The sequence below is a fragment of the Leptopilina boulardi genome, unplaced genomic scaffold, assembly GCF_019393585.1.
Source record: "Leptopilina boulardi isolate dan_hultmark-lab unplaced genomic scaffold, ZJU_Lbou_2.1 LbouV2_248, whole genome shotgun sequence".
Lineage (NCBI taxonomy): Eukaryota > Metazoa > Arthropoda > Insecta > Hymenoptera > Figitidae > Leptopilina > Leptopilina boulardi.
The window spans coordinates 632,652-650,546 of record NW_026137805.1 but is presented as its reverse complement, the minus strand read 5'-3'; the positions used below and the strand labels follow the sequence as shown (position 1 = coordinate 650,546).

The 17,895-nt window shown below is 28.1% G+C and overlaps 1 protein-coding gene across 3 annotated transcripts in view; it reads left to right on the top strand.

Annotated features, from left to right (window-relative positions):
* LOC127280497 (hemicentin-2-like) overlaps positions 1 to 15,999 on the top strand; it is a 174,854-nt gene extending 158,855 nt beyond the window's left edge. For 2 of the 3 annotated variants that reach the window (XM_051303522.1, XM_051303520.1), the window contains 9 exons: positions 8,868 to 9,019; positions 10,431 to 10,575; positions 10,683 to 10,813; positions 11,477 to 11,636; positions 11,717 to 12,010; positions 12,150 to 12,458; positions 12,523 to 12,849; positions 12,956 to 13,164; positions 14,914 to 15,999. In XM_051303522.1, coding sequence (XP_051159479.1) covers positions 8,868 to 9,019; positions 10,431 to 10,575; positions 10,683 to 10,813; positions 11,477 to 11,636; positions 11,717 to 12,010; positions 12,150 to 12,458; positions 12,523 to 12,849; positions 12,956 to 13,164; positions 14,914 to 15,189 — 2,003 coding nt within the window. In that variant the 3' untranslated portion in view covers positions 15,190 to 15,999. The remainder of the gene's footprint in view (positions 1 to 8,867; positions 9,020 to 10,430; positions 10,576 to 10,682; positions 10,814 to 11,476; positions 11,637 to 11,716; positions 12,011 to 12,149; positions 12,459 to 12,522; positions 12,850 to 12,955; positions 13,165 to 14,913) is intronic. The other variant, XM_051303521.1, reaches the window with a different exon arrangement.
* The last annotated feature ends 1,896 nt before the right edge of the window (positions 16,000 to 17,895 follow it).

The window sequence follows — 17,895 nt, the reverse complement described above, 5'->3', positions numbered from 1 at the left end:
TGCTTGAAACAACAAGACAGAATGACGGAAAAGAGCTTCCGATCCTTCTTATATACCGAGGCTTGAGGTGGGAGATAGCGTGACTCCTACCATTTGGAGCGTCCGACCAATCAGCGAGCAGTACTCCCCACTTCGAGTCTCAATATATAAGGAGAGCCAAGCATAACATAGATTTATTCGCCAGTCAACCACGGGCCTTAAAACAACTCTTAAATCTCGAATTAAATTTAGAAATATTAAATAATTTAGGCTCGAAATTACGAAATTAGTAACAAATGAAATTATAATTAGCTTTTTAATTAAATTTACAAATGTTATACTATAAAAAAAGTATTCTATAAAAGTGTTTGGAAAATAACAATTTAATACCTGTTAAAAAAATTATATATATATATATATATATATATATATATATATCGAAAAGCATTATAATTATTACCTAGATTCAAATTAATTTCATGAATACGAATAAAGTAAATAGTAATTTCCTATAGGAATCATGAATTTATTTATAAAATAATTATTTGTAAAGTAAAATTAAATAAATAGGAGAAACTAAGTAAAATAGGAAATTATAAGAAAATTAGTAATTTTCATGAAAAAAATTATTAAAATTTAAAATTGAGTTACTAATGGAAGTAATAAATGAAAATTACGTTTTAGAATAAGAGAAAACTTAATTATAAAATTAATTTATGATTAGGGAAGTAAATTTTAGATAGGAATTAAATTAAATATCAATAAATTTAATTAAAAGAAACGAGTTAAATGAAATTAAAAAATTTCAAAATTAGAAAAATTATTCAATTACGAAGTAAAAGAATAATTTAATTTAGTGAATTGGAAAAATTTAACAAATATAAAGTTAATTACGAACGGAAGGATTTAAATTGGTCAATTAAATTAGAAATGAAAAATTTATTTAATAAAAGTACTTTAATCAAAATGGAAAATTAGTAAATTTAACAAATTCATATCCATTTATAAATGGATTAAATTAATATTTAATTATTTATTGAATTAATAATTATACACAAACTTACAAAGTGGTTACTACTTGTTCAAATATATACTCTATTTCCATTTATTAGTAATTTAATATTCAATTCTTAAAATACGGTATATAAATATATGAATAATTTTAAATGTATATTTACAACGACCTACTTTGAAAACTAGTAAATTTCCAGAAAAAAAGTAAAATAAACCCCCCCCCCTCCAATTGATTTCTTTAGCAATATTTATAAACTAGTAAATTGAAAAACATTTAATTTTATACTAAATTTTTTTATAGAGAGGCAACACAGAAAGAAAAATTCCATTTGGAAATTGAAAAATTACGAACCATAAAATGATGAGTTTTAAAACAAGAAGAAAAAAATTCCACCATTTTAAAAAGAGATCTAGTAAAAAAAAGGAATATCTTATTCTGCAATGCTTTCTTTATAGTAGTACTATAAGTGCAGAGAATCGCGTTTATTTCGACCCTTGTGGAAACTTAAAACTTTGAGGGCTATCGTAAAATGGTATAGTGTGTAAAGGTTGTCTTTGATTTTCCGATAAGATGCAAAAGGGCATTTTATAGAATCTTCTTCACGAAGAAGGTATATAGTAGACTAGAGAGAAAAAGGTGAACGTTCGTCTTGTGGAAAATTGCACAATTTTTTTCTAGATATATTGAAATTGTAGTGGGTTTTAACTTTTATTTTTTTTTCTTCTTCTTCTTTCTTTTGCTTTATTTCATTCTTTTTTTTTCTGAAAGTCACTTTTGCAATAAAGCTATATACGCGCGCGGCGAGAAAGTTTAAGCCTCGTGAAAAATGCAAAGCACCCAGGGGGAATCCCTCGAAACCCTTGGAGCGTAACTTTCGCAAATTGTACCGTCCATCTTGATTTCAAAATACGTACAAATAATAAATATAGATAAATATGTGTGTGCACTATATTTTTGATATTGAAAAAAATTTTTATAATATGAATTTTATACAAAAAAAAAATTGAAAAAAAATGTTTTATCATTTTTTTTAAGGTTGAAAATTTGACTAATCTTTTTTCTCATTTTCTGAAAGGGAAAATTTTTGATTGATTTCTATTTCAAGGTGGTAAACGTGAAACGTTTGCAATGAAAAGACAGGATATGAAAGGGAAAATGTTTCCGGGGCAAGTGGTACCTGGGAATGATTTTGATACAAGTTGAAGCTAAATTCAGACTACGGAAATGGGTATGGACCGATGGGCACAAAATTAATGGGCGGAGGTTTGCGACCTTTCAAATATAAAAAAGAATTGCAAATTTTTTTTCAAATCTTTTATTCAAGGGGGAATGCTCTTGTTATATCATAAATAAAAAAAAAATTTTATTACTAAATTTTTCTATTTTAATAAAATTTATAATATTCTCTATTACGATGATGAATCCGAAAAAAGTTGACATTTGATTTTGAATCGAAAATTTTTTTTTCTTCGATAGTTTGCACTAACTGTGGTAAAGGGCATAGACCGTTAGCAAGAATAGAACCAGTGTTTGGGATGGACCAATAACATCTTCGATTCTGGGTGAGGCAGCTCAATTCCAAGTGCGACAGCACACGTAGATATTCTACCCTTTTACCCTCAACAACGTGACAGTGGCTAACCGGAAACTGGTGGCATTGGATTCAACGGAATACGGAAATAGGGAATTCGACAAATCCCCCTGTTCGCCTAATAGTATTAGAGAGGGATTTGATTAAAGATTACTCCTTCTCAGATTTCCAATGGGATTTTCGTTAAATGAATTCTCTCTCTCTCTCTTGTTTGAGTAGGATTCAAATTCTTGACTTTCATTCTCAAACATTTGTCTTAGAAATGGATAATATCGAGAGAAAAAAATTAATTTCATAATTATTTCGAAAAATTGAATTGTTATTTAAGAAAAAAAATCGAGTTTAAAAAAATTTTACAAAAAATGTGGTCGTTGACCCGGAAAAGCACTTTGATTTAAGTACCACGTACTTCCAGGATGATGGGAAAAGTGAAGCTTTCAAGACAAGAGGAAATGAGATGAAAGGTGTTTCTGCTTTTTATATATATTTTTTTTCCATCCCCCTTCCAAGATAATTTCTCGCCTCTATTCTCTCGTTTTTTTTTCTTCCTCTTTTTAAAAATAAAAATAGAGCGCATCAGAATCAATTAAAATAACCAGCAACGAAATTAAATTGTAACACTCTAATGGTGCGTCAAATTAAGAAAATTCCAGATCACAATTAGGATCGATTACTAATTGAGGTACAAATCGAAAGCACTAATGAGTTTCTGATCTAATTATAATAGAAACTTTCTTCTCGTGAAATAGCTTTATTTGCTACACTCATTATATAGTTTAGAAACTCCAAAGTCGGAGGAAAAAGAATTTTAAACTATTTTTTGATTATAATAAAAATTATTTTTTTCAATTCCAAATTGAAAAAAAAATGGGATTTAAAAATATTTCACAAACATTGTGTGTCTATAGAATGACAATGTTGGAATCTGATAGATATATATGGAAACGAAAGTAGGCAAATATTATATTATTTGCCAGTAACTCTGAAATTTGAGAATGTGGAAACATGGAGGTTTTCTTTATCTGACCTATAAAAGTTTTCCTGTTAACATGCACAGTCGTTTCGTGAATAAAACAGGAAATGGAAGACTGACATGGGAAAACCAAACTCATACCCTTCTTTCCAACGAAAGATTGCTGCAGCAGCAACCATTTACGCGTCCCGTTCGAAAACTTGATAAGAAGTTATTGCCGTTTTATTTCATCTTGATGCCCGTGTGAAAATGTTTATATAATTATGATTTAATGTACTACACTTTTTTCTGCGTTGAAAATTTTTCTGATTTTTCATGTCTGAATTTTTTTTTTTAAATAAGTTCTTGTTTTAACAAATTTAGGCAACAAAAAAAAAAGAAAATTTATCTATAAATTTAAAAAAAAATTTAATTTAAAGAAAATCAAATTCATAGTTTTCTAATTTACCAATATTTAATTACAAAAATGTTCGATGCGTACACAAACGTAGTCGAACTGGAACTGAGCCATAAACGAAAGACGATGGTCTCTTTTATTCTACCCCCACTTGACTCGCTCTCTGGGACCCAAAGAGCGCGCTTCAGTGGGCGTGGCTTCGAATAGTGTGTCACATTCGATCTCGAGCTCTCACACAGATCGGTGGGTCACTTCTACTATTGAATTATTATTCTCTATTTCGTACTAAATTCAAAAATTATTTCTTGCACATTACCAAAGTTATATATTAATTCCTTCAAGTTTTAATACAATTTCTAAGTAAAATATTTTCTACAAGTAAATTAATAAATTCAAAAAAAAAAAAAAATGTTGGCTATGCAATTATTTCTTGTTCAAAATTTTAAATTACTATAAATGAAACTAAAATGCAATTTAAAATTATTAACTAAAAGTACCATTTATTTTTAGTTAAATCCTCTAATTTAGATATGTACTTCTCGTGCTTTGAGTGTGGCTTGAAAATTAATCTCCTTGATTCAAGAGGATTTCCCACTACTCTCGATTGGACAACTTTGTAGAAATTAATAACTATCATAATATTAAAGTACCAGTGAATATTGTCTGTTCAACTAAAATTTGAATATTCTCTGTAGCATTGAATTTTCAATTTATATTTACACAAATTCAAAAAGTGGAATAAAATTTTTAATTTTTTGTTGTTGTTTTGTAGATAAAGTTTTCATCAATATCATGAGCGTTCATACCATTGGGATATAAAATAAACATTTTGAGTTTAGAGGAATACATCTCTCAGTAGAGATTTGCGGTATACAATTGAATTGCAAAGCGAATGAAAAGGAAGCAATACGTTTTCATTCTATATATGAGAGGAGGAGAGAGAGAGAAAGCAGTTTGTAAATTTGAAGTAAGTTTCTCTCAAGTACTCGACGCAAATATGGGCGACGGCTACTGGAAATTGCAATGCCTTATATACTAGATACGCCAAGAACAAAGTTTTGAAATCGATGCCATTCTTTCGTCAACCTTTTGTTAAACTTTCCTTTCAAGTTTTTAGACTCGCAGACTCTTCTTGTCATTGTAAATGTTTGTAAAATGTAAATGCATTTGTAATCAGAATTTATATCGGAAAAGTAGGATTGAAAATGTTTATAAGAAAAAAAAAGAAGAAGAAGAAGGTGAAACTTTAAATCCAGATTTACAGTGGTGAAACGCTCATAAATCTACGGGAAACTAATATTTAAATTGCGCGGTTGCAAATAAAATTAAAAATAGCCAACAAAATGAAATTAAGACAACGATAAATTTGAAAATACAGAAACTTAAAAGTATTTTATAAAAGTGTTTGGAAAAAGAGAATAAATTAAATTTTTAAAAAAAGGTAAATTTTTCTATAAAAGTGTTTGAAAATGAATTGTGATTTTAAAATCAGAAAAGAATATTATCTATATATATTTAAAGAATAGTCGTAATTTTTTTTATTTTTAAACTAGCTTTTAGGGGAGGGTTGTTAAAATTTATTTTTTTTAATTTCTTTTTATTGATCTATGAAATACAATTCTGTGAAATAGTTACCTAATAAAGCTGTCTGTCTTTAGTGTTAAATGAGGTTCTCAGATGTATAAGGTTTGCGATCGATCGCTAATAAAACTTGCCAATATCGGTTTACAGACGACTACGTAATAAAGTCAGATATTGAATTTCGTGCTCATTACATTATGTTTGTATGTATAGACGTCAATGTTAACAGTTCAATACTCCCATAAAAAGAATAATTTTACAAAGTGGGATTACATTCTCAAAATTTTTCCGATTTATTAATTTTAATAAGAATTTTTATTATTATTATTATTATTAAGAAATATACAAAGAATTTGAATTTTTATTAGTTTAATTTTTTTCTCATATCTATATTTAATTTTTAAATTAATTAATGCCATATATATATTCGAGTTGCAATTACTTTAGAAATATGTCACGATCAAACTTTAGCTTCTGATAAAAAGAATCTTTAAAAGCTTCTCTTTTCCTAAGATTTCGCCAACGGAATTGATATTAATAACCATGATTTAATTAAGATTTTTTCTGGGTAAAAAAGTTTTTTTTTTCTTTTAGTCCAAAGTAAATTTAAAAGAGGGTTCTTGTATAATATGAATGAGAGATATGAAAAACCAACGGAAAAAAATTATATAAACTGTTTTAAACTTAAATAAATGAATTTTTGTTCAACTTTCTGTATATGAGAGATGTTAATTTTTTTCCTATACATTATCGGAGACCCTCGTTTGAAAGACGGTAATAACTTATAAAAAAGTTTAATGTATTTACACGTAAACTTATAACAGAGTTACCGTTCTTCCTCATGAGACGACAAGTAAATAGCTCAGGATATTATTTTCCCTTTTTTTCAGAAAAAGCTGCTACAATTTTTTTCGAACCAACATAGAATGTTAATATTTGTCAAAAAAAAAGAAAATTATTTACATCAAATGAAAATTCTTCTCATAGCGGAAATTACTTTTTATTAATAAACAAGTTTATTTTCAAAAAAATATTGCAACATTCTCTGAATATTTGAACAGGAAATAAAATTGTACGTTAACATTTTTTATTATTAAAAATTTTTGCTATTTAGAAAATTATTTTCATTATGGAAAAATATTGTAGTTTAATTATTTTATAAAATTATATTTAGTTACGCAGAGCCTCCTCAGAGCAATACACTGTGAAATCAAAACATAATAGAAATAATAATAAAAATTTAAAAAAAGCATGGGGGACCACAAATGTTTAATAAAAACTTTCAATATTTAAAAAAAAAATAATATTTTTTTAATACAAGGTAAAACTTATTTTTTAAATAAATATCGATTACCGCCACAGTAGTCTACTTTATCGACTGATTGTAAAAGCAGGAAAATGATATAAAAAATACGGACATAGAAATCAACATCACCGACTGATGGTAAAACAGGAAAATGATGGTATAAAAAATTACCAACACAGAAATTTACATTACCGACTAATGGTAAATCAGGAAAATAAAAGTATAAAAATTATCGAGATAGAAATTCACATTACCGACTGATGGTAAAATAGAAAAATGAAAATGTAAAAAATCCCGACATAGAAATCTATATTACCGACTGATAGTAAACTGGAAGAATTTTTTTAATGTTGAAATTTGTTTTACCATCATTCGGTAAGGTAGATTTTTGTGTCGGTATTTTTTATATTTTCATTTTACTATTATACCATCAGTCGATAATGTAAATTTCTATGTCGGTAATTTTTATAGCATCAGTTCCCTGTTTTACTATCAGTCGGTAATGTAGATTTCTATATAGGTAATTTTTTATTTAATTATTTTTCTGTTTTACCATCAGTTGATAATGTAAATTTCTATGTCGGTAATTTTTTCATATCATTATTTTCCTGTTTTACCATCAGTCGCTAATATTACATCAGATGAATTAAATTTGAAAACAGTTTCCTTTGGTTAAAATTTGTATTTATTATTTTTTTAGTATTTTAATTTTTTCTTTTCTTTAGATTTATTTAATGATTATCCTAAATACAACTCAAATATATAATTATTTTATGTCGCGACTATATTAGAGAAATATTTTATAATTTTGCTTTAAGAAGACATTTTCTTGTGGGTTAAATTAGACTTCTCTCGAGTCATGTAAATCAGCTCTTATGTTTCCTTTACCTTCCACAGTGTAGTTGAACTTTTGTATGCACCTGGAGTGTCGAGAAGAGAATGAGAGGCGGTTGAAAAAGTTTTACATCGAGAATATGCGGGGGAGTTGTGGGATGAAAAAGGGGGTTGGTAAACGTAAAGCTACTTAAAAAAAAAAGTCGACATTACACTCGCATATAGTGTGCCAGATGCTTCGCTGTTTCTAGAATAAGAGGGATTAGGTATTCCAACACTAGCCATTTGCGACAATGAATCAAATTAGCAAACAAATGTTCGCCACCTTTACTTTACTCCACGTTTTACGACTAATTTATATTTTATTCCTTCCCTCGAGACATTAGATGGCCGTCGTCGTCGTCGTTTCTCTTATATATAAAGTGAAGGACGACTTTTCTTCCGCAGTTTTATTTTAAAACTTGATGAAGAAAAATTAAGCGTGATAATAAAATTTAGACCAAAATTGAATGTATATAGTCTCTCTCTCTTAAAAAAAAACGAAATGTTTTATCGTCTTTTTTTTGTGAACTTTTAACTTTGTTTTTCCACAAATATTTTTATTAGGTTAGAGTTTATATAAATTTTTTTTTTGTTGCTATTACTTCTCATTTGGTTAGTTTAAAAAAACTATTACAGAGAATTTTCTTTTTTTGTGACCTCATTTATAATTCTTATTACATTTAACTTTATTAAATATATGGTTGAAAATATAGTTGTGATTTTTCAAAGCGTGACCATTAAGCTAATTAAATGAGCGAGAAAATTTGCCCTCAATTTTATTTAAAACGATTATTAATTTAAGCTTTCTACTAATGTATATATCTTAAATAACCGGGGTTTTCTTTGAGAAGTGAAATTTTAATATTTTAATGTCGTTCCGGCTTTCATCTTATATTTAACATTTCTATCTCTACTGCTTCATATCAGGCAAAAGGGATTACGTAATTTTCTAACTTGTTGCAATAATATTTTTATTTTTGATAATCGTTGGTTGTATTTTTATTTTTTTTTTTAAATAATAAAATAGTACATTAACTTTATAAGATTCCACTCGATGAAGAAAGAAGGATTTATTCAAAGAGAAGTAATTTTTAGTGAAATCCGGATATTGTTCTCTTTTTCAAGATAAAAACTATTTTTTTTTTGCAGTCATCCCATTGGAAGTTCGGATCGATGGTGCTAACCAACCCTTATCCTCCAACAAGAAATACGACTTAGTTTGCCTGACTTTTGGTTCTCGGCCACCAGCTCTCGTCTCTTGGTGGAGAAATGAAGAACGCTTGCAACACTCAACAGCAACGGTACGTTACCAGGAAAAATCAATTTTCTGGCTTCTGTTTCCTCTATTTTTTTTAGAGTATCCGTTAAAGATTACGAGAGAGAGCTGAGATTTTTGCCCTTTTTAACGATCTAAATCAAATATTTTCTTTGCTTTTCTGTGAAAAAGGATAGTAATTATTTAATAAATAATAATTTATTTTTTGTGTTTATTTTCTTTTTTTTAATTAGAAATGTTTTTTTATTTTGCCAAAAAAATTTTCTATCCTAATATTAACCAATGTATTTTTTTTTATCTTTACTTGACTGATCTGAAATCACAATTTAATGAAAGAAAATTACACAACTCCCTTTTGTAATGAAGAAGATATCCTTGAGAAAATAAAGTGATTCTTGAGAAGAAATGAAAATATTTGTTCATTTTCAAAAGGGTTCTTATCCTTGTATATTCTCTTTTATTCTCTTTTCAAATAATAATCAAAGAAAAGAATAAATTAAATTCTTATTCATTTGCAGAAAAACTTCATTACATGAAACATGAAAATTGATACATTTCTGTATTTACATTTTTTGTATTAATAAATCATGTAAATTAAAATAAGTTAAAAAATAGTAAAAAAAAAAATTAAAAATTTTATCTTCACGAATTTCTAAAGAGAACTTTTTAAAATCCCACCGCTGTCACCAAAAAAAATTGTAATTTAAATTTTTTCTCATCATCAGTGGAAAATTATTTTTTTTTTCTAATTAATCAAAAAAATGTATAAACTTAGTAATTTAAAAAGTAGGATAAATTTCTATATGTAAATAGAATTTAGTTCTTATTGAACTAAAGGGGGTTTGATTACAGAATATCTCACAGCTTCATCTGGCAACATTTCCTAAGTGGATGTAATTAATTAATAAACGAGAAACATGAATTAATTGAATCTACCAACATCGAACTGTGTTACAAGCACACAGTTTCCCTCTTAATATTTTAGCAATTTCGGTAAAGCAATCAGCTAAAAGCATATCAAGCAACAAAATTTTTTTTTTTTGCCGAAAATCTTAAAAACTTCTTTCACTAATATAATTACACTACTATAAAAATTCCATAATTAGAAAAAGAGAATTTTTTTTTTTAATTCAAAAAAGAAATATTAAAAAAATGTGTGAAAATCAATAAAACACTAAATCATTTTATTTTCATTTTTAGATGACACATATTTTCTTTATGTTATCCTTATAAAGGATTTATTCGATAGAGAGAAAAGAAAATAAATATATAGATATATAGATATTCGTTTGTTAAAAATTATGAACCCTTTCCAATACTAAAAGCAACGATAAGTCTTTGCGATTTGAGAAAAATAAAATGAACAAAAAACAAAAAGTATAAATGGAATAAAGTTGATCGACTAAAGCAAATATAACTCTCTAATACTATTACAGACTTCAAGCGATGGTAACACAACTACAAGCGTGTTGCCTTTTATTCCAACGAAAGAAGACGCTGGCAAACATTTATCATGTCGTGCTGAAAATCCAATCATGCCCTCCGCACCGATAGAAGACGTCTGGACACTAGAAATACAATGTAAGCTTGAAAATCATAATCTGATTTTTCTACAATATTCCTCTTTCATCGACAAACTTTTATTTTTTACTTCAATAACCAAAAAAAACAATTTTTTTCATTTTCAGATGTACCAGAAACGAAAATTAGACTTGGGACACCATTGAATCCTGATACAATTCGTGAAGGGACTGATGTTTATTTTGACTGTTTAATTAAAGCTGAACCATCGGTCTATAAAGTTGAATGGAGACACGAGGTGTGTATAAATTTAGAATTTTAATTTTAGTATTTTTTTCAGAACCATGATCAATTTTGAGTTATGTTTACTGAAAGAGTGGGAAACAACGCGCAGTGATTGGCTAGAGACGAGACCTGCATCCAATGACTGCGCGGTCCCCCCCACTCCTTCCGTCTTGACCTATAAATATCACGACAATGTACCGCAGTCATCAATCAACGTTCGGCAACGATAGGTTTCACTTTTAAAACCAAAAAGTATTTTATAAAAGTGTTTGGAAAATTAATTTTAAAAACCTCTAAAGGATCCTCTAAAGTAGAAATTAATATGCCACAATTAACAAAAGAAGTTTATTTTTTATTTATATTTTCTGCTATTTCCATAGAAATAATAAAATTTTCAAATCAATTTAAAATATTTATTTATAAAAGCTCTTGGGATTGCAAATTAATAATTAATGATTCATAATCTGAATTGATGTACTGTTTCTGGTAAATGAATTCTCAATTTACTGTTAAAATCTTTTTTTGATATCATTAAAAAACCATTAAAATTAGCAAAAATCAAATAAAAATTAATAGAAATGCTTTTTGTGTAAAAAAAAACATAATTCAATAAAATAGCTTTATTAAAAGAAATTTTCACTTCTTTTTTTTTAATCAAATAAATTTGGCATTTTAGGGAAAGACACTTCATAACAATATTCCATTGGGAATTATAATAAGTAATCAAAGTCTCGTTCTCCAAGGAGTCGAGAGAAAAAGTGCGGGAAATTATACATGCGTTGGTTATAATACCGAAGGTGATGGTGAAAGTTCACCATTTTATCTCAATGTTATGTGTGAGTAAAATCAAAAAAAAAATTATTTTTCATTAAATTGTGGGAAAAAAAATAATAATAATTTAATAATTAATTTTAAGTCGCACCAACATGTAAGCCTAATCAAATAAAAATACATGGAGTTGCAAAGCAAGAGAGAGCGAATATATCCTGTCAAGTTGATGCAAATCCTTCAAAAGTTGAATTTCGATGGACCTTCAATAATTCAGCAGAGAGTATGGATGTTGCCTCGGGACATATTGCGAGAGTTGGAACTTCATCAATTGTTTCCTATACGCCAATGAATGAACTTGATTATGGAACTCTCCTTTGTTGGGCTTCCAATGAAATTGGACATCAGCAAGTGCCGTGTGTATATCACATTATTCCCGCAGGTAAATCATTTAAAGAATTTTCCCGGAGAAAAAAAATTACCATCGAACCCCAAAAAAAATATGAACTCTAATCAAATAAAACTCCGAATTTGCTAAATTATATTTCATAAAAATGATTAAATTATTATTTGTTTGTTAGGTCGACCTGACATGGTTCATAATTGCACCATCTCCAACTCGTCGACAAATTCCTTTAGTGTAAAGTGTACAGAGGGCTTTAACGGTGGTCTACCTCAAACCTTCCTCCTTGAGGTGAGGGAAACTAATAGCCAGGAACTGAAGGCAAACCTGTCTTCTCCTGTTCCTCGATTTAGTGTTACAAATCTCGATTCCGGAGCACTTTATCAAGCCTGCGTGTATGCGTACAATGATAAAGGACGAAGTGAACCATTAGTTGTTCAAGCCGGAACTGTTCGGTCACCGGAGAAGCAGCTTACATCCGAAACAGGTAATTATTTTATAATCAAAAGAAAAGTAATTTTATTTTTAAACCAAAAAATTTTCTTTTATAGAGAGGCCAAGGCAACCGATAAAATTAATACCAATGTTAAGTGTTATAATTGCTGTCGTCGCGGCACTTGTAATTGTCGCTGTTATTGTCATGGTTCTTATGAAATTACAACATTCACATGGTGATGATCAGAGTAAACCACACGTGGAGAATCATGAAAAAGTCACAAAAAATATTCCCATTCAACGTGAACTACGATTTCGAGAAGGAAGCAATGTGATAACAGATGAAAAATATCCCACAAGTCCCTTTAGGAAATTAGATCCAAATGGCGATGTTAGCGAGAGTGATGAGAAAAATCCCGATATAATACCCCAACAAATTACAGGTACGTTATTTTAAATTGAAAAATTTTGCTTTATATTTATTTTTCAAATTGGAAATTATTATTGAAAAAGAAATTAAAACATTCCTTTATAAGAATAAATTTTCAGAGGAATCGATTTTCATTCTTTTAGGGGACGAACCCTCGGACTATTTACGAAAACGTCGTCTTATCTCAACGATAGAAACATCGCCAGCGAGAAGTCTAACAGAACGCTCAAGTTCCTCAATGAGTACGCACGGGAATTTTGGCTATTGCACCATTCGCAATGGACTTCCACTTCGTGAACTCTCAAATATATCAACGAAGCACAAAAACGTGAGTGTATTTTATTTATATCGATATAGAAAAGATGGATAGAAATTGGTAATAAATATTTATTCATTCGTAAAATTCTGAGTAGATTTCAAAGGAATTTATCATAAACGATAATTGTCTAAGGGACAGAAAAGGATTTATTTAGCAGTTTTCAATCCACAATCTTTTCTGTTCATTCATCCAATATTTACATTCACTCATTCCCTCTATTATTCTAAACCCGAATACCCTTCTTATCTTCAATAAATTATTCACCATTCACTGAGAACCCTAAGCACTATTATCCCATTTTTATCATCAGCCATTAACACGATAGCAAATTTTTTTTTTTACTACAATTATTATTCCGCCAAGGAATACTTGGATTAATTTTCCAATTTGAAATCGATCTTTAAAACCCTTTGGCTATAGAATTATTAGAAGCATTTGTTTTTTGGTCAAGGAAGAGTTAATTGTAATAGGATCTAATAATAATTTCGGATTGTAGAATAATAGCGGTGGAACCCTTATATAAACTCCTAAGCCTTTTCTTCATTCGACATCTGGGAACCAGATAAATAACAGCTCTTAATACCAATCCAATTTTATTTTTTTTTCCTTTTTAAGGAGTAATTCTATCCCTAATCATGTTGATAAAGGGTTTTTTTTCCATTAAATTACTAGAGCGTCAACTTTCTTGCTGTTTCTTAGAACCGTCTAAATTCAAGGCACCTTTCGCCCTCTCTGCTTTAATACTAACGTTCTAGGGTTCCGCAGTCCCAAGAGAGCGCCAAGGGATTCTGTAGACATAGTACGTAGCGTACTCTGAATTTACTAATTACGTTAAAATCAATCGGTAAGTCCTACGGGGTTAGGTTCTAGGTCCTTAAATTTATTTTTACTATTTCTTAACGATTTTAGAAAGTTTTATTTCAAAAATCTTCCCGTTTAGATACATAATAATAGCAGAAGACGAAATCGGTAAAGGTATCAATGTCCCTCAATTAACCAAAGTTCCTATTTGTCGAACTAAAATCCTATTCTAGTGAAAATTTAGTTTATAGTAATCTTTCATTTTAACTAGAATGTCGCTAAGGTTGGTTTTTATTATCCCCATTCATTTTTGTCATAATTCTCCTTAAAACACCGCACCCTAATTTATTTAATTACTCAGATGAGATCCCTGAGGAACACCAAAAGTAGCTATAAATGGTATCGAGTATTCGTTATTAATACATACAGACAAGTAACGATTTTTAAGATAACTATCAAACCATAATTTAAACCCGCGAGTAAATCCAAATGAATCCAGGATGTGTAGTAGTATGCTATAATCAACTTTGTCAAATGTTTTAGAGAATTCAGTAAAACATTTAAGATTTGTAATTATTAAACGATTTTTTTCATAAAGCCATGTTGTGAAATTACAGAATGTAATTTAGTGATTTTATTGTTAAAATTAAAAGTTACTAAATTTTCACTAGAGCAGGGTGTGGTAGTTGACGAGAATTATGACATATTTGTTTTTGTTACTAAAAAAGTAGTAGCCGAATTTAAATTATTATTAAGCAATTAAGCTCATTGTTATTCATCATTAATATAAAACAAACCTTTTTTTTCTTCACTGCGATAACTTTTTTTTTATCTCCTTTCAAAATTGAACTCCACCATTTAGAGATTATCTGAAAAAAAATTAATTATTAACTTTAATTACATAGGAAAAAATTTAATAATATTTTATGGGGTTTTTTTTTTTTTTTGAAATTCCAGTTTCAGCCGATAGTTAGTGAAGTTTACGAAAGTGGAATGTGCACTCTGCCAAGGCAACATTGGCCAAGTCATAGTGTTCAATCGATGACAATGGGAGGAATAAGTCCATCGGTTTTATACAAAAGTATGAATGTGGTGAATCGAACTTGTCCAGGTAGTATAATTTTGCCAAAGGAAGTTGAAGCCAGAATTCCAGGCCAATGCTGTATTCAATCGCAAAAAGAGACATCACTTGGCACTCCAGTTGTTATGACCAAAAGAGAGAGTTCAGTGTGACCCTAAATCACACACCGAGACTCAAAATCGGGACTAGGAATTAATCATTTCCATCATGCGGAATGAAAGGAACAATTTTCTAGAATAACGGAGAGAAGAGAATTAAAAAAGGTAAAAATTATTATTGAATGAATACAGAATTAAAAAATTTTCTAGAATTTATTTCCAGAATGTGTGACATAGTTTTTCTTTTTTTGAGAGAGAGAGAAAATAAATGATTTTATCATCCAACGATTTTTGTAATTAATTCAAATCACTATGTTCAATCAAGTGCCCTTTTACATCGAAGGAAACTCGAAGTTATACTTTTAAAAAAATAAAAACTATTATTATTATAAAAAATGAGAATGTACGAATTTTCGAGAGCGTTTTTGTGTGTATTGTAAATATTTTGAAAACAAGAATATTTTATACAAGATTGCTAGTGATATATAAAAAGAAAATCCCTTTAATTATATATATATATATATATATATATATAAAATATGTACAATATTCAAGTTTGCGATATCGAATATATGAGTAAAACTGGTACATGTCTATGTAAATTTACTATGTAAAAAGTTAAAATGAAAGAAAGGAAAAAAAAACATGAGCACAGTCAGGAATAAAGTGGACTTGACGATGTTCAATTTTTGGCAAAGGAAACATATCTGAGCGAAAAGTATTATAACTATGTAAGGGGGGAAATTTATTATTCGGTCCAATTTATTCTTAAATGGTCTCGCAATTTCTTTTTCACTTATCTGTACAATAGAAAGAGGCGAATATTTTCTTTATTCGATTTTTTTACTATAAAAAATTTAACAATTTGAGGTTATGTTTACCGATTAATTCTTTTTTTTTATTATAAAAAAGAACTTGAAATAAAAAATAATTTATTAAATATCCAAAATACAATTCAAAAACAAAATTTATTTCAAATTTGCGCGCGCTTTTCTTGGTATGTTGAAGCATGCGCAAACTTGCCGACTCGAAAAAAAAATGAGACAGAGAGATATTTCTATCCTTCACTTACTAATAGGGTTTATTAACCGGAAAAAATCGCCTTTTTCGAATTATACAGAAACGTGAAAATTACACTGTATACAATGTAAATAGAAAATTTTTCTTAAATCTAATCATTGTCATACCAAAAAAAAAAAATATACTGTTGTTTTTTGGAGAAAAAATAAAATTTTTTATCTCACTATTAGCCAACGCCGATCGAAAATAATAATAAAAAAAAAAACTTTCTATAACTTGTCGTAAATTTATGCTATAGAATTTCTATTACTGCCTGTTTAACAAATAAGAAAAATGTCACTGGAATTTTTCATCATCTGGAAAACGTAAATACCCATTAATCATTAATATAGCATTTAGGCTATCGCGATGAGATAAATAAAATTGTCATATCCACACTCTTTTTGTGGGGTGGGAAAAAGTGCCCTATCAAAATAAGGCTGCTTCCCATAAAAAAAAAATTTTTTTTTTATTATCTCAATCATTTATTATTTAAAAATAATTTTTTTTTTCAACTAACAAAGAAACAGAACCTTTTGGTAAAAAACGGAATTTTTACCTTCTGTTACTTTTGAAATATTTTAATAAAAACATTAAATTTAAAATATAAAACTTTGAAATTTCTTTCTTTTTTGAAATAGTTTTTATCGCACTATATATGTATAATAGCAAATTTTCCATTATATTATCAGTTACAGAGAGAGAGAGAAAGAGAGTGAAAGAGAAAGTCAGAGTTTGCGAAATATAAATCGCAAATTTAAAAAAGAAAAAGTGAGTTTGATACTCCACAAATATTTATGTTTATCGCTGAGTTGAAAATTTAAAAAAAAAAAAATTTTTTGAACATAAAGAATTTATAAAAACGAATTGTTATTCATTGCCAATGATGGAATTGAAATAAACTGTTATTGAAAAATTAGAAAAAATTAAAAATTACATTGTGTAAAATCAATGAAATTTGCAAAAAAAAAAAAAATATGCAATCAACATAAAAAAAAGAATATATTAAAAAAAAAATTAGAATCCGGATGCAATAAATATCTTTACACGGTGGAAATTTGTAGTTACAATGAAGATTGTCTCAGATGGGATTCCCCTGTTTATTTTTATTGGACGTTACTCAAGGTCATGAAACGATAACCAATCATCGTTAAGTGACCTTGAATTGCAGCCAATGAAATGATCGGAGGCACCTGTATGGTCTGGTATCTATTCATAGACTGCATAGTACACACGATTTTAAAAGGGAGATATTGAAAATTAATTTCTTTAATTTTATTTTATAATAAAAATTAATATAAAAGAGAAAAAAAAATGTTACTTACTTTTTTTTGAAATTAATTTCTGATAACTCCTTAAAAATCGATTAAGAAAAAAGAAATACTGACAAAATTCAATTTTATTGTTATAACTTTAAATTATTTAATTCTATTACAATTATTATTATATAGAGTTGGCAATTTCTTCCTCCCAAAAGCACGTCCGATTTGAAAAAGCAAAAATTATCTTTTTTCTGCCAAACAATTTTTTATTTTACTCTCTATAATTGAAATTAAATTAAATTAATAATAATTTTTTAAATTAATTAATTCTAAATAATTATTACATTTTTTTTATATTATTATATTTTCAAAAATTTATATTTGTTTTTTATTTCCTTTATTTACTTTTTATTTTATTTCTTTCTATTGTTCAAATTAT